Source organism: Rana temporaria, chromosome 1 (assembly GCF_905171775.1).
Source record: "Rana temporaria chromosome 1, aRanTem1.1, whole genome shotgun sequence".
Taxonomy (NCBI): domain Eukaryota; kingdom Metazoa; phylum Chordata; class Amphibia; order Anura; family Ranidae; genus Rana; species Rana temporaria.
In genome coordinates, this window is record NC_053489.1 from 162661175 (window position 1) to 162683812 (window position 22638).

The 22638-nt window shown below is 41.2% G+C and overlaps 1 protein-coding gene across 2 annotated transcripts in view; it reads right to left on the bottom strand.

Moving 5' to 3' along the window:
* The window catches only part of LOC120932662 (trichohyalin-like), a 165472-nt gene that overhangs the window by 121617 nt on the left and 21217 nt on the right, over positions 1-22638 (bottom strand). For both annotated transcript variants that reach the window (XM_040345205.1, XM_040345214.1), the window contains exons 2-4: positions 6463-6534; positions 6215-6318; positions 3903-3966 (exon numbers count right to left, since the gene is read on the bottom strand). In XM_040345205.1, the coding sequence (XP_040201139.1) occupies positions 3903-3966; positions 6215-6318; positions 6463-6529 (235 nt within the window). In that variant the 5' untranslated portion in view covers positions 6530-6534. The remainder of the gene's footprint in view (positions 1-3902; positions 3967-6214; positions 6319-6462; positions 6535-22638) is intronic.

The following is a 22638-nucleotide window of genomic DNA, read 5'->3' on the forward strand; positions in this document are numbered from 1 at the left end:
CCACGTCGTTAGTGGTCATTCAGACAGTCGATGGGACCTGTTGTCCTGTATAGTTCAATGGTTTATGTTGACAGTTTGGTGCCTAGTTATACTTACTACTCAGGATACACACGCTAAATGGCCAAACAAGCTATTCCCTGTACTATTTCCAAATGGCTATTGCATCAAGACAAGATGAAGAAGTTTCAAGCACTGTTGTGCTTTCTGGGTTGGTTTCCTTGGAAATGTTTTTCTAGAGCATTTGAAGTTTTTTTCTACAACCCCAAGGGGGTAAGAACTGTTCTTGACTTACAGACTGGATGGTCAACACTGGATTACCGGTCCGTGCCTGCGGGAAGGACCTCTTTGCCGCCTAATGCTCCGGCTGGAACACAATCTCTTCACCCCGAAATTAATATATTTGTCCCCTTAAGATGACGACAGTGCCCGTGTTGTCTTGGAATATCAGGGGGTTACATGACCCTTTAAAATGCACCATGGTGTCTTCCCTACGTGCCTGCTGTTTGTGCCTTGCAAGAGACTCATCTCTCAGCTGACTTTGTTGCCTGGTTGAATTTTGGCTGCGTGGGGAAGGCAAACCACTCCACTCACACCACATATTCTAGGGGTGTGAGTGTACTGGTACATAGCTCATTGGATTATGAGGAAATTGACTGTGTATTGAATGATGAGGGGAGGTATGTTTTTTTGCTTTACCGGTTATACTCTCTTAAATGTATCCTTGACTTTGTGAACATCCTACATCCATATAATAATCAGACCCTTAGAGCTCTGCTGGAATACCAGAGGAGATATCCTGAGATACCACTGCATGTCATGGGAGATCTTAATTGTGCTATAGACCCAGCTTTAGTTAAGCCACAGTGGGGCGTAGGATGCACCGTACTGCTTTGAAAAAATGTATGGATGAGGTGGGGTGGATGGATCCGTGGCCTGCAAAACACCCGGGTAAGAAGCAATTGTTATGCTTTTCCAAGAGTTATTCCTCATTGTCCCGTATAGACCTATGCTCGTTTGCAGCTGACCGCTATATTTTAGATATTAACTATGACTTCAGAAGTATATCTGACCACTCCCCACTAATTGTACAATGGGAGGTCTGACCTCCTTCAACCGTAGCCAAGGCTACATGGAAGTAAAAGGCCTTCTGGCTTAATTTCTTTCCTTCTCATGAGCAAATTGTGTCTCAAATTACAGAATTCTGGCATATTCATGCTGATGCAATTTGACGCATGCTCGGAAGCATTGATATTCAGTTTCTCTGAACTTTTGTGTGACCGTGTGTATGCAAGCCAAGCTTGAGCGGAATTCCGTGGGAAAAAACATCCAATATTTTTATTAACCATCCGTGTGTAGGCGGCATAAGGTTCTCTGAGGGCTTCACAGAACAGCTGTATTTATACTGAGATTAAATTACACACAGGTGGACTCTGTTTACTAATGAGGGCAATTGGTTGCACTAGATTTTAGTTATGGGTATTACAGTTAAGGGGGCTGAATACAAATGCACGCCACACTTTTCATATATTAATTTGTAAAAAAAAGAAATTGAAAACCATGTATACATTTTCTTCCACTTCATATAGTGCCCCTGTATCGGTCATCTGCGAGGGGGGAAAGATTTCACCAAGCTTTAGCTTACACAGGGGAACAATTCAGGGTTGCCCCTAGCCCCACTTTTATTTGCACTAGCCATTGAACCTCTGGCTGCTCTCATCCGCTCTAATACCCTAATACAGGGATTTCATTACGGAGAACTTCATGAAAAACGAATGATGTATGCTAATGACAATATGCTGTTCTTGGCTGATACATCTTCTTCCTTAAAGGAGGCTATGGTGGTTATAAGGCGATTTGGAGAGTATTCAGGCCTAGTCATAAAATGGACAAAGTCCTCAATAATGCTATTAGAGTTCAGCTTTAAAATCTTTAAAGACATAGCAATTTAGTAAAATAGATACAGCTAAAGATCCACAGCACTGCCAGCTGAGGGGGTAAGTCCAATGCCACTGTCAAGTTTGAAAAGAATACATTCCTGTGTGTGCCAGCATTGTAGAATTAGATTGTAACAATTTACAAGCAGTTTACCAACACTTAAATATGGTGGCTGCATTCATTTCTTTTTTTGTAAGCTTTTTTACCTTAAGTTTCACTGGATAATCTGGCCAGTTACACCATTCCTCTTTTAGGGTGTCTCCATTCCACTGGAGGAGCAACAGAAACAGCTTTGGGCAGCAGCATTGCCAATCTGGGGAGAGGGTAGTGTAAAGCCTAGCACACATGGGCCAAATGTCAGGCAGCATTCAGCCAGTGTGTACTATAGTATAGTGTACTATAGTACACACTGGCTTAATGCCACCTGACATTTGGCCCATGTGTACTAGGCTTTACATTCGGCCGGCTTCTGTTGAAGGGGCATGACCGAAAAAGGTCTGCCGATTGTCTCCCAGTCAACATTCTCAGCCAATGGCTGAGAGTGCTGACCGGAGTGTTCTGGCAGGGGGCGGTACCCTTCTGTACCCCTCTCAGAACACAATATAATAGCAGGGGAGATCGATGTACTAGCATCAGATGGTTAGTACAGCGGCTCCCCCTGAGCTTTTAGTTTTTTTTGTTCAGCCTGCTGGGTTGAACGGAAAAAACGACTAGTGTGTACCGGGCTTTAGATGCGCTAACAGATTGAGATGTACTTGACTAACAAATGAAAGGTGAACTCCAGCTAACACTTTTTAAGCAGTTAGGCTCCTTTCACATGGGCTTTCTGACCAAGTCCACCTACCAGTTTTTAGGAGGACCAGATCGAAAGCTTCATGCAGGTTCATGGACAAGCGGATGTAAACAAACTTGTTTACATTTACATCTGCCTACCTTTTAATCCGTCCAGATCCCGAAAATGGAAGGCACCCTTTGAGGTTTTTCCTAGCCTAAATGTGATTGGAGGTAAACAGACGTCATTTCCATCTTCATGTTCATTTACATGTGGGCGCCCATAGCGCCATCAGGAGTTTGCCACAGTCCGCTGTCAAAATGCGGACACAAAGTGAACAGACACAGATGTTGCGTAACTGACATCTGGTCCTTTCAGTTCTGATTCAGCAGGGGATTCGTTCATGGATACCCTGCTAAACATAGTGCAGTGCTGGCATGTAAATGCACCCTTACAGCAACAGTTTTTTTTTTCATCTTTGGATAAAGATTTTATAAAAATATGGGACCACAAAGTTAACCCAGTGAAGAGGGGACCACATCCAAAGGCTCCCCTCTTCACAGGGTTAACTCTATGGTCCAATATATTCAATAGTGGGTTGGTGCCAACATGAGGACATTTACAGTATATACCTTTGTCTGGCTCACACTTCCTTTTGTACTAATTTTTATATAAATATGCCAGTGTTAAATGGTCTATCTGATCCCACTAACTGTGACTTTTGCTGGACAGCTTAGTCTTACTGTCTGGATCACCTGGTAAAAATAAAGGAAACAAATGCCTAAAAAAAGAAAAGAAATGCAGCCACGACATCTGATGCCTCGTACACACGATCGGTTTTCCCGGCCGACGTCAAAAGTCGGCCGGGAAAACCGGGAACCTGCTCGGTTTCACACGGCCGGTTTTCCCGACAGTAAAACTGCCATGACAGCTTTGGTTGGGAAAACCAGACGTGTGTATGCTCCACGCAGCTGGAAAAAAGAGAACAAGTTCTCATTTTTTTGCTCGCAGTTTTTCTGTCGGGAAAACTGCTATGGAGAATACACACGGCCGGTTTTCCAGACCAAAAGCAAACATGGCAGTTTTCCCGTCAGGAAAACCGATCGTGTGTACGAGGCATAAGGATTGGTAAATTGCAATACATCCCATTTTGGGTTTTGGGTTTTGGGTTTTATAATGCTTTTAAAAATCTCACCTGCTGCACTTGTGCCTTTGGTCTCATCGGTGCTTCTGAGAGAAGCCTTGAAACTGGAGCATGACTGAAAAACAAATAGAGAGATAAAGGGATTTCTCCTCTGGGAAGTATAACTATTTTACAATTCATGGAATCATGCAAAAAAATGTCAGAACACATTAATTTTTACAAGCAAAACAGGATAAAATAAAAGAAGGTTTTGGATTCAATGTCCCTTTGCAGATCTCTGACAGACAACTACGTATGCTCCAGCAGCACTCTAGAGGAAAGCATGTAAAAATAAAAATAAATTTGGGAGCAAGTACACAGATCTGATGTGGAACTTTACTCTGTTTTCTGCAAGATTGTGCTTGGACGGTGGGCAAAAACTATTGTGATCACAAACAGCCAGACAACTAGCATTTTCAGAAGGTCAGAGATCATAGCAACCATATTCTCTCTTTAAGCCTGGGTTCACACCTTCGATGGATGGGGCTCGCAACAGGGGTCCAGTGCGTCCCTGGGCCAAATTTTTGCCTGAATTTGGCCCTGAAACTTAGCCAAAGACGCACAGCACTCCTGTGCAAGCCACTCAGCAGCCGCAACGGACATAAGTGAACCGGCTTCATAGAGAGCAGGTAACAATCTCCTGTTATACAAATTGGATGCAGGGAAACCAAGTCCAATTTGCATAGGTGTCAACCCAGCCTAAATGTTTCCTGACAATCAGTCAAACACAAACTATCGTTTTTATCGGCGTATAACACGCACAATCGTGTAGCACGCACCCTAACTTTAAGAGGGAAGTTTCAGGAAAAAAACGTTCCATAGCCCCCTGCGTATAACAAGCAGACACAGTTTACCCTCTATTTTCAGGGTAAAAAATGAGTGTTATATGCCAATAAATGCAATATTTCTTGTTATAGAAGATTTCCAGATAAGTCTAATTTTACATAGTTAGATAGTTAATTAGTTAGGTCCAGTCTAAACTATGCCTGTGTGATCCCTCTATAAGCTGAAAATCACTGTAGTAGACACTGCTACTACAGACATCTCCACTAGCTTTTGGGTCCTATGCAGAGCGGCTGCCCTGCTGCATTGTGAACAGAGCAGGTTGCCCACTTGGTTTGAGCTCCATTCAGAGAATGCTTTGCATTTTCTTAAAGAATACAAATCATTATTTGATTGGATGAGGTGGAGAGTGTGACATCACTGTGCCGCCTTTCCACCTTTTGTAGTCAGAAAACAACTATTGGAGATCACTGTAGTACATATGATATATGCAAAGTTATCTATACATGGACTTTTTCTTTAATGTGAATTGATTTAGAAGGAGAAGATAAGACAAGCTATAGTCAAGCTGAAGTCAGACAGATTTGGCAATAATACAAAGACCTAACATTTTCACTTAGACAATGGAGCCAACACAAGATGTTCTCAACTTCTGTAACTAAGGATGACTATATATCAAGGTAAAAATACAAAAGAGAGTGTATATCTAATACCTAATTCTTACTTACAACACCTTAAACCAGGCATGTCAAACTCGCTTTTTTGTGCTCTATGCTGCCTCTTTGCTCCTTCTTTGTTGCCAGCTGGTTAAATGATAGATTTCCTTACATGATTTTGCAGCTAAATATGTAGGGAAATGTATTATGGTAATTTTCTTAGAATAAGCTAAATTGAAATTAATACAGTGGAACCTTGGATTACGAGCATAATCAATTCTAGGAGAATGCTTGTAATCCACAGCATTTACATATCAAAGCGAGTTTCCCCATAGAATTCAATGAAAACGAAAATAATTTGTTCCACACTGACTTCTATGGCCCAGGAAACAGAGTATTTTTTGAGTATTTCAGAGTGTTTCCCAGTATTTTCAAACGGCTCCGGCGCCCCCGAACCTCTGGCCAAATGTGGTACTGCACACCGCAGAGGCTTGAATCCTGCTCATTTTGTGGGACAACACTCGCAAAGCGAGTCAGAATTTTTTTTAAATAATCGCTCGTTTAGCAAAACGCTCATTAACCGTGTTACTCACAATCCGAGGTTCCATTTATTAGAATATTAACTATGGCTATAATCTTTTCTGGGATTAGGTATCTATGGCCACCAGTAGAAATAGCATGACTCTTTTAAAGAATAATTGATTATTTTAGCCCATTATTTCATTTTAATTTGACACGCCTGCCTTAAACAATTTCCTACTTAACTAGTCACCAAGAATAAATCTATTCAGAACCTTTATTCAACTACAAATGTTTTTCCTCCCAGGTCACTTCCTTTTGTTGCACCTATTGAACCGCAGAGACCCTTAATTACGATGTTCCTACCTGTAGCTGATCGAGTTGTTCATCTATAGCATCCAGGAGGTAATCACAATGGTCTCTTTTTCTTTCATCCATCTTCTCAGAGGTAAGAAGGGGCACTGACATATCTGTAATTAATCTTCAATTAATAAACAGTGCAAGAATACAAAGACCACCTTCTCCCCCTTTTCTATAGGAAGTATCTGGCAGCAGTTATGGAAGAGAACAGAAAAGAAATCCTAAATCATGAAATAAACGAATGCGCATCTTACTTATCCCACGATCCTCTTCTGCTGAATCTTCAAACTCAGAGTCCTTTTCCTGAACTGTACACGCCATGGTGCCTAGACATGTCACGAGAAAAGATGTTCATAAGGTTTTGCAGATTTGTCTCTGGTAATTTAAATGTACCACTCTTTTGCACACAATAAAATCTATTTTTTTAATGCTTTCTTTTATTTCTTTATTATTAAAAAACGTATAAACTGCAGAAACCCACCCAATATATATTTAGCACATTCATGTTGTTATTAGGAGTGATACAAAGTCACATGTTCTGGTATGGCAGTAAAATGAATCTGTAAATGTTGGCTACTATGGTAAAGTTTTTTGTTGCAACCATTTAGATCAGGGGTGTCCAAACTTTTTTCAAAGAGGTCCAGATTTGATGAAGTGAACATGGGTGAGGGCCGACCATTTTGCCCGACATTCTTTGAACCATCAAAATTAAATGCAAACTAACTAATACACTGCCCAACAGAATTATCTTGCCTTTGTGGCTGTGTGTGGTTAATAGTCTAAGGATGAGCTTGGGCATTTTATTTGGATATACCGCATTTATTGGCGTATAACACGCACCTTAACTTTAAGAGGAAAGTTTCAGGAAAAAAAAGAAAAAGAAATGTGAAGCAAAATAAGGGTCAGTGCCCATCAATGCAGCCTAATCAGTGCCCATCTGCAGCCTCACCATCGCCATGAACGCAGCCTCACAAGTGCCATGAACGCAGCCTCACAAGTGCCCGCACGCAGCCTCACAAGTGCCATAAATGCAGCCTCACAAGTGCTTTAAATGCAGCCTCACCATTGCCATAAATGCAGCCTCTGCTTGTGCGGCACTCGGGGATTCGTTGGGGGCTACAAAAGAGATATATATCCAAATTACCAGTGGGGCCGCATTAAACCGAAACGCGGGCCACAATTGGAGTTAGTAGTAGACCTAAAGCCATAATAGTAGTAGTAGTAGTAGTAGACCTAGTAGTATTAGTTAGTAGTAGCCATAATAAAGCCATAATAAGGTTAAGATGGAAACCAAGGAACAGAGTCATTGTCCTTTTTTGCTGATTCCTGAATGGGATATTGACAGTGCAATGTGCTCTATTTCTCTGTCTTCTTCATATAAATGCATATTTTGAAATGTTTTTACAAAACTAAAACAGTTGTTACTAGGGGACTTTGGGGTCTTCCCACAGTAGCAGAATGTTTTTTCGAGCATTTAATGTGAAAGAGTTTTTGCAGCAGGAGTATCCTAGAGGTATCCTAGAAGACATACTTCCCAGGAGGCTGATGCAAGTGGGCAAAGGCATGTCCACAGTTCATGTGTGTAGGCAGGTTGAAATGTATTAAGTAGTAGGATCCAGTGTTATTTCCCCTCCATCACAGGCAAAAAAGGTGGCTTACCAGATTGCACAGACCTCCTATCACGGAAGGTCAGTGTCACTTGTGGCTCTAAACCCAGCCAGGGCTTTTAAGTGTCCAAGAGTCTTTTACGGCATATGGAATCCTCATCCAAAAAAAAACAATATCACAAACAATAACCAAAATATAAAAATGTCACCATAGTGTAAAAATCCTCAAAATATTGAACTTATGAGAAGAAGAGCATATAATCGCATTACAGTCAAGTTCAAGCCGGCCGGTTAATCACATGTGCCCCAGATGACGTCATCTTATGATGAAACGCGTAGGGATGAGCGACATGCTGACGTCACTGCACTTCTCGAATCTCAGAAGGATGGGTAGCTGCGATCATCCGGTCAGCTTGAACTTGACTTTAATGTAATTATATGCTCTCCTTCTCGTAAGTGCAATATTTTATGTTTACAATAAAGTTTTAAGGATTTTTACACTATGGCAAGTTTTCTATATTTTGTGTATCGTTTGTGATATTGTTTTTTGGATGAGGATTCCATATGCCCTAAGAGACTCCTGGACACCTAAAGGCCCTGGCTGGGTTGAGAGCCACAAGTGACACTGACCTTCCATAATAGGAGGTCTGTGGAATCTGGTAAGCCCCCATTTTGCCTGTGGTGGAGGGGAATAACACTGGATAACAATAACTTGTTCCATAGGAACCCATGGTAAAACAATGTCCTGAAAAAACGCATTGGTGTGAACGGAGCCTTAGTCCGTAGGGTTCAATATTGAGGTGGTACATCCTTTGCAGCTATAACAGCTTCAACTGGGGTGGAGGAACTTGACTGGCCTGCACAGAAACCTGACCTCAACCTGATAGAACACCTTTGGGATGAATTAGAGCAGAGACTGCTAGCAACGCCTTCTCACCACATCAGTGCCCGACCTCACAAATGCGCTACTGGAAGAATGGTGAAACATTCCCATAGACACACTCCTAAACCTTTCCCAGAAGAGTTGAAGTTGTTATAGTTGCAAAGGGTGGGCCAACACAATATTGAACCCTACGGACTAAGACTGAGATGCCATTAAAGTTCATGTGTGTGTAAAGGCAGGCATCACAATATATTTGACAATATAGTGCATATGTGTGTTAGAAAAGGTCAAATAACCCAGTATAGGATCTCATCTGCAGCTTAAATGCACATCGGGATCTGTTGCTTTTAAGTTTTTGTAACAAGTTTTAATTGAGCTATCCATAGCCCCTCTTTTGGAGATGAATTGCAATTGATCATTGAAGCCTGGAAGCCATGCATTTAGCATACAACTCCATGTCAATACAGACCAAGGGGACAGGCTCAGGGCCGGATTAACAATGGGGCTGATGGAGCTGCAGCTCCAAGCCCCTTTCTCAAGATAGGCCCATTTGCCCCAAAAAAAAAAAAAAAAAAAAATTTTTTTTTTTTTAAAGAATTTAATTAAGAATTTAGGGGGTTGTAGCTCGATGACCAGAGGTCACAGAAACCCCACATTTGGGGGTAGGCATGGGAAGAGCTACCCCACAACTGGTTAAAATATGGGACGGCTATCATTTATGGTTCCGGAGATACGGGCCTGCTTGCACAGCCTGTCAGAAGCTACATTCAGAGCGGCCAATATAAATACAAGCTGACACACTACAGCAGACTGATAGGATCACAGGGCTTATAATAATTATTTTTATATTACTCATGGTAATTAACCCCTTGCCACCCAGGCCAATTCTGACACTACTCTACTACATGTAAAAATCATCATTTGTTTTTTGCTAGAAAATTACTCTATGGTGGTCTTTGCACTTTTTATGTTGCAGGGTACAGAGCTGCACGATTCTGGCTAAAATGAGAATTGCAATTTGTTTGCTTAGAAGATAGATCACGATTCTCTCACGATTTTTGCGGCGTAACATCATCTTTCACATTAAAACAAAACAAAACAAAAAATGGGCTAACTTCACTGTTTTGTTTTTATGGTTTTTATTATTCATTGAAGTGGGAAAATGCAGTGTGACATAAAATATTGCAGCAATAGCCATTGTATTCCCTAGAGTCTCTGCTAAAATATATATAATGTTTGGCAGTTCCAAGTAATTTTCTAGCAAATAATATTGCTTTCTAACTTAAGAAACAAGTGTTGGACTTTAAGTGGTTAAATTTAGTTACAATGTTAGTTGGTTACAATGTTTCACTTTGTTTACAAACTTCGCAGACTGCCCAGACTTTACACACAGAAGTGTATCCCTTTGATCTAAGAAGGAAGTGTCAGTTACAATGTTTCCTGTTAAAAACTTGGCAGACTGCCCAGATATTTTCTTTTGACAGCTGAAAGTCTCTCCACTTGTTATATGAAAGAATCAGCAAACTCTGCATTGAAGATTGTCAGGGGGGTTGAATCGAGATCACGATTTTTTTAACGATTAATTGTGCAGCTCTAGCACGGTATTTGCGCAGCAATTTTTCAAACATGTTTTTTTGGAAAAAAATGTTTCATTCATTAAAAAAACAGTTAGTTAGTTAAGTTAGCACAATTTTTTTTGGTATCCTAAGCGATGCTTTACATTTTTTTTGGTTACATGTTTAGAGTTACAGAGGAGGTCTAGTACTAGAATTATTGTTCTCGCTCTAACGATCGTGGCGTATGTAACCTGTGTGTATCTGGCTCTGATACTACCAGTGCCTACCCAGCCACTGACTAGTATCTCTCCCCAGCCTGTGCCCACACACCCTCTCATCTGCTGACCTATGGATGGGGGAATCACTCCTGCAGTGTTATTGTGTTCTGCCAGTGCGTACAATGATCAGTGTTGCTAACTTTAGCTGGCAGCACTGATTGTTTTAAGAAAAAAAAAAAACAGGCTGGTTGTACTCAAGTTGATTAATAGATTGACTTGTGTAAAACCAGCTAGCCCATACATAGATTAACTATGGCTGGTCTCTGCATAATTGGCGTAATTTCAATCCAAGTATGACCCGCTTAACCACTACTCAGTCCCTAAATATCCTTCCACTCCTGTACATAGTGCTCACTGTCATACCCTACACACTCCTCTCCTGTACATAGTGCCCACTGTCATACCCTCCACACTCCTCTCCTATACATAGCGCCCACTGTCATACCCCTCACACTCCTCTCCTGTACATAGTGCCTGCTGTCATACACTTCTCTCCTGTACTTAGTGCCCACTGTCGCACACTCCTCTCCTGTACATACTGCTCACTGTCATACCCTCCACACTCCTCTCCTATACATAGTGCCCACTGTCATACCCTCCACACTCCTCTCCCTCACCTGCACATACTTCCCACTTATATACTGTCCATACTCCTCCCCTATGTCGCTTACCCACAAAAACAGTTCTTTAAAATTATACTAAATATCCTCAATGTTACCAGCTCTAGAATGGACACACTTTTGTTAGTTCAACTAAAGGAAATATCAGTTCTCATATTTGTTCTGCCCCATTATTAGTACTCATTTAATTTTGTGATTACTACTATGATGTATAGAGGAACATCAAGGATCTCAGCTACTCTAAATATAGCACTTATATAAAAAAGTGGCCCTGAAAATATTTTTTAACCACTTAAGCCCCGGACCAATACGCTGTCTAAAGACCCAAGGTGTTTTTACAATTTGGCAATGCGCTGCTTTAACTGGTAATTGCGCGGTCATGCAATGTTGTACCGAAACGAAACTTGCGTCCTTTTCTTCCCACAAATAGAGCTTTATTTTGATGGTATTTGATCGCCTCTGCGATTTTTATTTTTTGCGATATAAACGCAAAAAGACCGTAAATTTTTAAAAAAAATGATTTTTCTTATAACAAAAAGTAAAAAAAATCGAATAAACTAAATTTTAGTCAAACATTTAGGCCAAAATGTATTCAGCCACATGTCTTTAGTAAAAAAAATCGCAATAAGCGTATATTTATTGGTTTTCGCAAAAGTTATAGCGTCTACGAACTAGGGTACATTTTCTGGAATTTACACAGCTTTTATTTTATGACTGCCTATCTCATTTCTTGAGGTGCTAAAATGGCAGGGCAGTACAAAACCCCCCCAAATGACCCCATTTTGGAAAGTAGACACCCCAAGGAAACTGCTGAGAGGCATGTTGAGTCCATTGAATATTAAATTTTTTTGTCCCAAGTGATTAAATAATGACGAAAAAAAAAAAAAAAAAATGTTTACAAAAAGTTGTCACTAAATGATATATTTCTCACACATGCCATGGTTATATGTGGAATTGCACCCCAAAATACATTCTGCTGCTTCTCCTGAGTAAGGGGATACCACATGTGTGGGACTTTTTGGGAGCCTAGCCGCATACGGGGCCCCAAAACCCAAGCACCGCCTTCAGCATTTCTAAGGGCACAAATTTTTGATTTCACTCCTCACTACCTATCAAGGTTTCGAAGGCCATAAAATGCCAAAATAGCAAAAAAAAAAACCAAATGACCCCATTTTGGAAAGTAGACACCCTAAGCTATTTGCTGAGAGGCATGTCGAGTCCATGGAATATTTTATATTTTGACACAAGTTGCGGGAATATGACAAACTGATTTTTTTTTGCACAAAGTTGTCACTAAATGATATATTGCTCACACATGCCATAGTTATATGTGGAATTGCACCCCAAAATACATTCTGCTGCTTCTCCCGAGTACGGGGATACCACATATGTGGGACTTTTTGTGAGCCTAGCCGCATACGGGGCCCCGAAAACAAAGCACCGCCTTCAAGATTTCTAAGGGCATACATTTTTGATTTCACTCCTCACTACCTATCACTACCTATCACAGTTTTGAAGGCCATAAAATGCCAAGATGTCACACAACCCCCCCAAATGACCCCATTTTGGAAAGAAGACACCCCAAGCTATTTGCTGAGAGGCATGTTGAGTCCATGGAATATTTAATTTTATGGCCCCAAGTGATTTAATAATGACCAAAAAAAAAAAAAAAAAAAATTTTACAAAACGTTGTCACTAAATGATATATTTCTCACATATGCCATGGGCATATGTGGAATTGCACCCCAAAATACATTCTGCTGCTTCTCCTGAGTACGGGGATACCACATGTGTGGGACTTTTTGGGAGCCTAGCCGCGTACGGGACCCCGAAAACCAATCACCGCCTTCAGGATTTCTAAGGGCATACATTTTTGATTTCACTCCTCAATACCTATCACAGTTTTGAAGGCAATAAAATGCCAAAACAGGGGGGCGTGGCCTGACTGCGGACCAGGATGGATGCCTAAACCGAGTCCTCCGGCGCACAGGAGCAAGAATCCGCCGCCATCGGCCACTAACTAAGTCATCAGGGCATCACAGCAGCGGTAAGCGGGCCCTTATCATCCAGGGAGCAGATGGAGGCAAGCCATCCAACTCCCGCTACGATACCGGCAATGTTCCGGACACCGCCGGGAGAAGGCCCAAAAGCCGCGGCCTCGAGTAAATCTTCCGCACGGCGGACCAGGCCATACCACGAGCGGCGCGATCGCCGCTAACGGCAATCAGAGTCTCCTCACTCCTTCCTCACAGCCACCACAAGCCCTCAGCCTGGCCGACCTGCAGGCCAACCTGCAGGTCATGGCATCAGACATCAAGGCCTCCTTCTCTGCCGCCATTACAGAGATCAGGGCAGAGATACAAGGGATGGCTGCAAGGACAGGATCACTGGAACAAACCTCAGGACGTCACGCTGATGCATTAAAACAAGTCCAAAGGCACACTGACATGCACTTGACCCATTTAATAGAAATTAATCGCCATTTAGAAGATTTGGACAACAGGGGGCAGGGACACAATATTAGAATTAGAGGAATACCTGAAATGGCTGACCAGAACCCTGTTGAACAGACTGCCACTGCTATATTTAATGACCTACTTGACAGACCCCTAGAGTCCCCAATTGAGTATGAGAGGATACACAGAGCTCTCAGGCCAAGGGGGAGGGATAATGACCCACCAAGAGACATAATATGCTGCTTAGTGAACTTTCCACTTAAAGAAGCTATCCTCAAAAAAGCGAGAGAAAAAAACAGAGTCATCTTTAACGGAACAGAGATTAAACTCTTCCAGGACTTATCAAATATCACGCTGAGACAACGCAGGGCTCTGCGTCCCATCACGGAAATGCTCCGCACCAGGGGAATCCCGTATAGATGGAAATTTCCATTTTGTATATCAGCCACGTGGAGAGGTCATACCGCATTTTTGCGCACACCCGAGGATATCCGACCGTTTTGTGAAGCGCTAAATATCCCCATCATAGAGGTTCCAGAGTGGTATGATTCCTTTATGCTAAACGATCCTTGGATTTCGGTATCCAGTAACAGCACCCCGAGAGCACAAAGGAACAGAGATCGCCGTCGCAGATCACTCACCCCCCAACACGCTAGGGGAGCCCAGGGAGCCCAGGGTGACTCACCGCCAAGACGAAGAGATCGGATGGATCGCCAGGACCAAATGGACACATGAATCTTCTGAATCCAAGATGGTAGTACAACTACAGACCTTCCTTTCACATACATACAAAGCTTTTGAACCTTCTTGACCCTAAATGATTGGACCAGAATACCTACACACCTCTCAATTTTTCAATTCCTTGACGCCAAGTGCTGCTGCCTCCTCCAAGACTGCAAGATCTCCTCATCACTCATCCAAGGATCGTTTCCCCCTTGGGATTTTTTTTTTTTTTTTTTTTTTTTTTTTTATCTTTTACCTCTTCTCCCCCCTTGTCTCACATACTTCTTCTAGGACCCGGATTTGTCTCATTCGCAGGGGATTCACACACAACGCATGTATGAGTGAGCTGAGGGGAGGAACTGAGAAGCAGCAATGATGAAGGGAGAAGATCGTCACAAATGGAGAGGCGCATAGACTCTATACCTAGAAAAAGGTTTGGACCTGCCTACATGGGTATGAGAACAACCTTGCTTGTCAATGCAGGAAAGAACTATAAGCTTCATATCAGTAATATACCTAGCAATTATTATAACACTGTCCATAGAAGACAGTGTTGATGACAGATTTCACATGTTCAATTACCTATAGCCTCAATGGTAATACTGGTCTAGCCTTAGTAAAGGTGATATGCATAGTCTAGATTATAAAAAGGCAGGACATGGCGAACTTATGTCCGCGCTATCACATAAAAAGGTCAAAACGCTTTATCTGTACCTTCCCACAGTCCATATAGTATAGAGAATAAGGTAATAAATAGTTCTTACAGAAAAAAAAGAGAAAAAAAAAAAGAAGGATAAAAAGGAAATAACCCAGTGTTATCTATAAAAGGTTATCTACGTTAATAATTGTAGTGTACTTAGTACGCTTATTAAACATACTATTGCTCAGGATAAATTTGGTTTGGATACGAATATGGGGCGCGTCATATTGCATCACTCACTATGATTCTACCACAAGGATGTAGGTGCGGATTGATAAAGACCTAGTCGGATCCTCACAAAGTACGGTGGTGCCCTAGCTGGAAACAAACCACCATATAATTTAGCCTAAGCGCCAGACCGAGGTCTGGGCATATTTCACGCTTAGCTGTGTTCAAAATATTGCCCTATAAGTGGATCATTACACTGTAGATTATTAAGCAATCTAGTTCTGTTCTGTGTTATACATGTTCTATAATGTTATATAATAGTTTCTGAGGTAAAGTAAAGCTGATAAGTAGGGTAATGTATTAAGTTTCTGCTTTGGGCAAAGTCCAGTTATACACAACCTGCTAGACAGCTTAAACATTTATAATACAACACTGCCCTCCAGTGGCGAGTTTATAATACTGGTCAAGTTCACTGATCAAGCTGTCAACTAAACTTCTAGGGCACCCGTGGATAGACTGCAGTGTGACAAATTTAAAGTTTCATATGTTAAAAGTATGTTAAGATTTACGGTACTGTTACCTATTAGTTATTTAGGCCCCAAGTTCAATTACGAGACTGTTATACATGCTACTTGTAACGAATTATTGGCCAAATTTTTGCTCCTTTATATTCTATATTTTGCGGCGTTTCGCTCCTGTGCGCCAGTAAATAAAGTAATATACAAAACCAGTAGGAGAGACCTGTACTCCCCTTCATAGATCCCCTTGGTTCTACTTAGACCGCGCCTCCACACAAGGGGTGCTCTTTTGTTCACCTCTTGACCCAACCGGATTATTGTAAATATAGGATAGATCAGCGAGCCTAGATCTATCCCCGGACTTCCCCCCTCTTATCCCTGATTAAAACATCTCTTTTGCTTTTCTTTTATAGCCTCCCCTCCATCCCGAATTTTTTTTTTTTATATTACGTATAGACAGACAGCACAGCTACAGAGACATAAAACTTCACAATGCCTCCTGCTAAAATGCAAGCCATACCACTTTCGCTGAAACTTCTTTCAGTTAATGTGAAAGGACTCAACATACCGGAAAAGAGGACCAAACTCATTAACGAAATCCATAAGAAAAAAGCTAATATTGTCCTTATTCAGGAAACCCATTTCAAATCCGATAAGATCCCAAAACTAGGAGACAAAAGATTCCCGGTCTCACTTCACGCTACTAACCCTATGGGTAAGACGAAAGGTGTTTCAATACTGTTATCCAGTAAAACACCATTCCAGACACTAGATACCTTGTCAGACCCTGAAGGGCGATATATATTCCTTAAAGGAAGACTAGGCCAACACCCCATCACTATAGCCAACGTTTACGCCCCAAACGTTAGACAAGTAGCCTTCTTCCGCAAAATAAAAGATCTGCTGACAACTTTTGCCTCTGGTGCCCTCATTCTTGGGGGAGACTTCAACACCCCCCTAAACCCCCACATAGATACCTCAAACGGAACCTCAAGTCTACCGTTCAGGGCCCTGAAACAAATTAAGATCCAATTTCACGACCTCGCTTTGCATGATGCCTGGAGAATTCAAAACCCTCAGACCAAAGATTATACTTACTTTTCTAATATGCACCAAAAGTACTCTAGGATAGACTACTTTCTTCTCTCACAACCAGATCTTCCATTGTTGACAGAAACAAAAATAGAATCAATGACTTTATCTGACCACCACCCAATCACCATGACGCTGACTTTCCCAGACAAAAACAACATAACTAAAACATGGAAACTCAATACTGCGGTATTGAAAGACCCTGTAGACATATCAAAGTTTAAGGACACATTAAATGATTACTTTTTACGCAATGAAAATGAGGACACTTCTTTGGTAACACAATGGGAGGCGCACAAATGTGTCATTAGAGGAGAATTCATTAGGAAATTGACGAGCATAAAAAGGGAACAACAGTCCAAAATAAAAGCTCTATTAGAACGCATACATCAACTAGAACGAACACATAAAAGAACAGTGGCGGTCTCCACATTCGAAGAATTAACTAAGACGAGAACGCTGTTGTCTGATGAATTGAATTTGAAAATTAAAAGACAATATATCCTGAGACACAGAATATACTACGAACAAGGAAACAAATGTGGCAAATTGCTGGCAAGAGCAGTTCAAAATAAACGATCGGCTAATACGGTTCATCACATAAGAGACAAACACGGCGAGTTGCATTCTTCGAATGAGAAAATTGCTAAACAATTTGAATTATACTACCATAACTTATATAATATTCCATCCAATCCAAAATGTCCACAGGAGTCAGACAAACGAAAAAAGCTCATCCAAGACTTTCTTGAAAATTATAGTCCACGCCAGATCTCAGAAAACACTGCGAAAGAACTCGAAAACCCCATCTCAAGCATAGAATTTGATAGAGCCCTAAAAGAGATGAAAATAGGCAAAGCCCCTGGCCCTGACGGCCTTCCGCTACAATATTACAAAACCTTCACTGACATACTGAAACCAAGGTTTTTGAAAACATTCCAATCCCTTCACTCGGAACGAAACCCCCCCAAACAACTACTAGAGGCCCACATCACGGTAATACCCAAAGAAGGCAAAGACACGACAGAGGTTGGTAACTATAGACCTATATCACTGATAAATGTCGATGTAAAGGTGTATGCCAAAATACTTGCCAATAGGATCCTACCCCTGTTAACCTCTCTCGTAGCTTTAGACCAAGTGGGATTTATCCCGGGCAGGGAGGGGCGAGACAACACAATAAAAGCCCTCAACATAAGTCACTGGCTAACGTCTAATCAGAAAAAGGGGTTTTTCTTATCCCTAGACGCTGAAAAGGCGTTCGACAGAGTGGCCTGGGACTACATAGACGCTGTATTACAACACATAGGATTTTTGCCTCTAATGAGAGCATACATTAAAGTCTTGTACTCTAACCCTTCCGCTAAGGTCCGGGTCAACGGCCACCTGTCGGACGCCTTCAATCTGCGCAACGGCACCAGGCAGGGATGCCCTTTATCCCCCCTATTATTTGTGCTAACACTTGAACCCCTGTTGAATAGAATTAGATCAAATGACGATATTAAAGGAATTCAGATCCAGAATAATACATACAAAGTAGCAGTCTTCGCAGATGATCTGCTTCTCTTCCTTTCAGAACCACATATAACCCTCCCTAACCTTTTTAAAGACCTTGAACATTTTCATCTATTATCTAATTTAAAAATAAATCACTCCAAATCCACTGCCCTCAACATAACGATGCCTCCCAGCGTGATAGATCTATGCAAAAAAAACTTTACATTTCACTGGGCAAATCGTAGTATCAAATACCTGGGAATTGAAATCTCTTCTGATCTGAAGGACCTCTTTCATCTTAATTTCACTCCAGCGATGAAAGAAACGCAGGAGGATCTGAAGAGATGGAATGCACTAAATGTATCTTGGTTCGGACGAGCTTCCTTAATAAAAATGACTATTTTGCCGCGGTTCCTCTACATCATGCAAACAATCCCTATCAAAATACCCTTGTCATTCTTTAATACCTTCCGCACAGCCTGTTCCCACTTTATCTGGAGAGGTAAACCTCCGAGAATAAAATTTTCTAGATTGAATCTGCCCAAGAGCGGGGGGGGGCATAGCTCTACCTGATCTCAGAAAATATCATCAGGCTGCCCTCTTAACGAGGATTGTAGACTGGAACCTACACCACACCGTTAAAGACTGGGTGAACTTAGAACAAACACAATCCCCCCACGAACTAAAATACCTACCTTGGATTAATCCTAAGTATCATTCAAAATCTATTAAAGCACACCCCATTATAGGCCCCACGCTAGAAATCTTCCGCAGTACTTTCAAGAGCACAAATCCCTCCCCTTGGTTAGGCCCTTTAACACCACTTTTGGGCAATCCGGACTTCCCTCCTGGTCTAGAAAATTCATTTCCGACGCACAAGTGGCCTCACGGCAATATCCTATCTAATCACTTCTTTAAAAACGACAAGTTTCTATCTAGAGACGATCTACTAAAGACCATCAAACCCTTTATCCTATCTCACTGGAACTATACCCAAATCAAACATTACCTAACCAAGAAAGACAACATCCATCATTGGACAAAACCCTTGACAGTGTTGGAGCGACTCTGCTCCAAAAAAACTCCACAAAGACACATTATCTCGGCCCTTTATAACTCCCTATTTGATGATTCCAATGAATTCTCCAGCTCATCCTGTAAGGCATGGGAAAGAGACTTAGGCACTGATCTGTCCACAGAAGACTGGGAGAAAATATATTTATATGCCCACAAAGGCTCACTTAATGTGGCCACACAGGAAAGTGGTTTCAAGATTATCACAAGGTGGTACAGAACCCCTTCTATCCTTCACAAAATCTCACCCCTGGTATCTGATAGATGCTGGAGATGCAAACGAGAAGAGGGCTCGATGATACATATCTGGTGGTCCTGCCCCCTTCTTCAATCTTTCTGGAAGTTGGTACACGAAACAATTCATCTAGTCACCTCCGAGAACCTGAATTTCTCACCGCTTCAGTACTTATTACACTTTAACACGATCCCTAGAGAACGCTACCTGAAATCTCTCTCCATGATCATGATCAATGCTGCTCGTCAATGTATCCCCTTCCATTGGCGCTCCACCCATGTCCCAACAAAATCTGAATGGTTTAGGAGAATTAACAACATAGAGAGAGTTGAGGAACTCATTAGTATATCCCAAGAGAGAATCATCAAATTTACAGCGACTTGGTCCGACTGGACATCATTTAAAGAATCTTCCAATTATCAGCAGGTTATTCCATGAAAGTGGTTTTATTACAGGAATATATGGTATCTTGTAGCTCAGTAAAACTCTTTCCTTCATTCATGTATGATACTTAGCTCTGAATATCGGGGAATCATTCCCCCTTTTTTTTTTTTTTTTTACCCCCCCCCCTTCCCTCTTCCTAAAAACGTATACGATTACATGCATATGCCTGTTCCTCATCCTAGTTTAGAAAAAATATATAGTACGGTGATAGTAAAACTATCTGTGCTCGATTTCCGTTGAAATTGTATGTAGTGACTGCATGGTTTATAGTACTTTTTACCAAAATTGTCATCTGCTGTCATTGCCTACTAGGTGTATTATCTACATTGTTGTATGCACTATTATTCATTCAATAAAGACTTTGTGAAAAAAAAAAAAAAATGCCAAAACAGCACAAAACCCCCCCAAATGACCCCATTTTGGAAAGTAGACACCCCAAGCTATTTGCTGAGAGGCATGTTGAGTCCATGGAATATTTAATTTTTTTGCCCCAAGTCACTGAATAATGACCAAAAAAAAAAAAATACAAAACGTTGTCACTAAATGATATATTTCTCACACATGCCACGGTTATATGTGGAATTGCACCCCAAAATACATTCTGCTGCTTCTCCTGAGTACGGGGATACCACATGTGTGGGACTTTTTGGGAGCCTAGCCGCGTACGGGGCCCCGAAAACCAAGCACTGCCTTCAAGATTTGTGTGAGTGAAATCAAAAATTTATGTCCTTAGAAATCTTGAAGGCGGTGCTTGGTTTTCGGGGTCTCATACGCGGCTAGGATCCCAAAAAGTCCCACACATGTGGTATCCCCGTACTCAGGAGAAGCAGCAGAATGTATTTTGGGGTGCAATTCCACATATAACCATGGCATGTGTGAGAAATATATCATTTAGTGACAATGTTTTGTACATTTTTTTATTTTAATTTTTTTTGGTCATGATTCAATCACTTGGGGCAAAAAAATTAAATATTCCATGGACTCAACATGCCTCTCAGCAAATAGCTTGGGGTGTCTACTTTCCAAAATGGGGTCATTTGGGGGGTTTTTGTGCTATTTTGGCATTTTATGGCCTTCGAAACTGTGATAGGTAGTGAGGAGTGAAATCAAAAATTTGCGCCCTTAGAAATGCTGAAGGCGGTGCTTGGTTTTCGGGGTCCCGTACGCGGCTAGGCTCCCAAAAAGTCCCAAACATGTGGCATCCCCGTACTCAGGAGAAGCAGCAGAATGTATTTTAGGGTGCAACTCCACATATAACCATGGCATGTGTGAGCAATATATCATTTAGTGACAATTTTTTTTTTTTTTTCTCATTATTCAATCACTTTGGACAAAAAAAAAAAAAATCAATGGACTCAACATGCCTCTCAGCAGTTTCCTTGGGGTGTCTTCTTTCCAAAATGGGGTCATTTGGGTTTTTTTTGTGCTATTTTGGCATTTTATGGCCTTCGAAACTGTGATAGGTAGTGAGGAGTGAAATCAAAAATTTACACCCTTAGAAAGCCTGAAGGCGGTGATTGGTTTTTGGGGTCCCGTACGCGGCTAGGCTCCCAAAAAGTCTCACACATGTGGTATCCCCGTACTCAGGAGAAGCAGCAGAATGCATTTTGGGGTGTAATTCCACATATGCCCATGGCATGTTTGAGCAATATATCATTTAGTGACAACTTTGCGCAAAAAAAAATATATATATATATATATATATTTATATTTCCCGCAACTTGAGTCAAAATCTAAAATATTCCATGGACTTAAGATGCCTCTCAGCAAATAGCTTGGGGTGTCTACTTTCCAAAATGGGGTCATTTGGGGGGGTTTTCAATTGTCCTGGCATTTTATGCACAACAATTAGAAGCTTATGTCACACATCACCCACTCTTCTAACCACTTGAAGAAAAAGCCCTTTCTGACACTGTTTGTTTACATAAAAACATATTATTTTTTTGCAAGAAAGTAAAGTTGAACCCCCAAACATTATATATTTTTTTAAAGCAAAGGCCCTACAGATTAAAATGGTGGGTGTTGCAAAAAAAATTTCCACACAGTATTTGCGCAGCGTTTTTTCAAACGCATTTTTTGGGGAAAAAATACACTTTTTTTATTTTAAAGCACTAAAACACACTATATTGCCCAAATTATTGATGAAATAAAAATTATGATCTTAGGCCGAGTACATGGATACCAAACACGACATACTTTAAAATTGCGCACAAACGCGCAGTGGCGACAAACTACATACATTTTTAAAAGCCTTTAAAAGCCTTTACAGGTTACCACATTAGATTTACAGAGTAGGTCTACTGCTAAAATGACTGCCCTCGATCTGCCCTTCGCGGTGATACCTCACATGCATGGTGCAATTGCTGTTTACATATGACTCCAGACCGACGCTTGCGTTCGCCTTTGCGCAAGAGCAGGGGGGGACAGGGATGCTTTTTTTTATTTTTTTATTTTTTTATATATTTATTTCGCTTTTTTTATTTTATTTGTTAACTGTTCCTTCCATTTATTTATTTTTTTACCATTTTTATTGTTATCTCAGGGAATGTAAATATCCCTTATGATAGCAATAGTTAGTG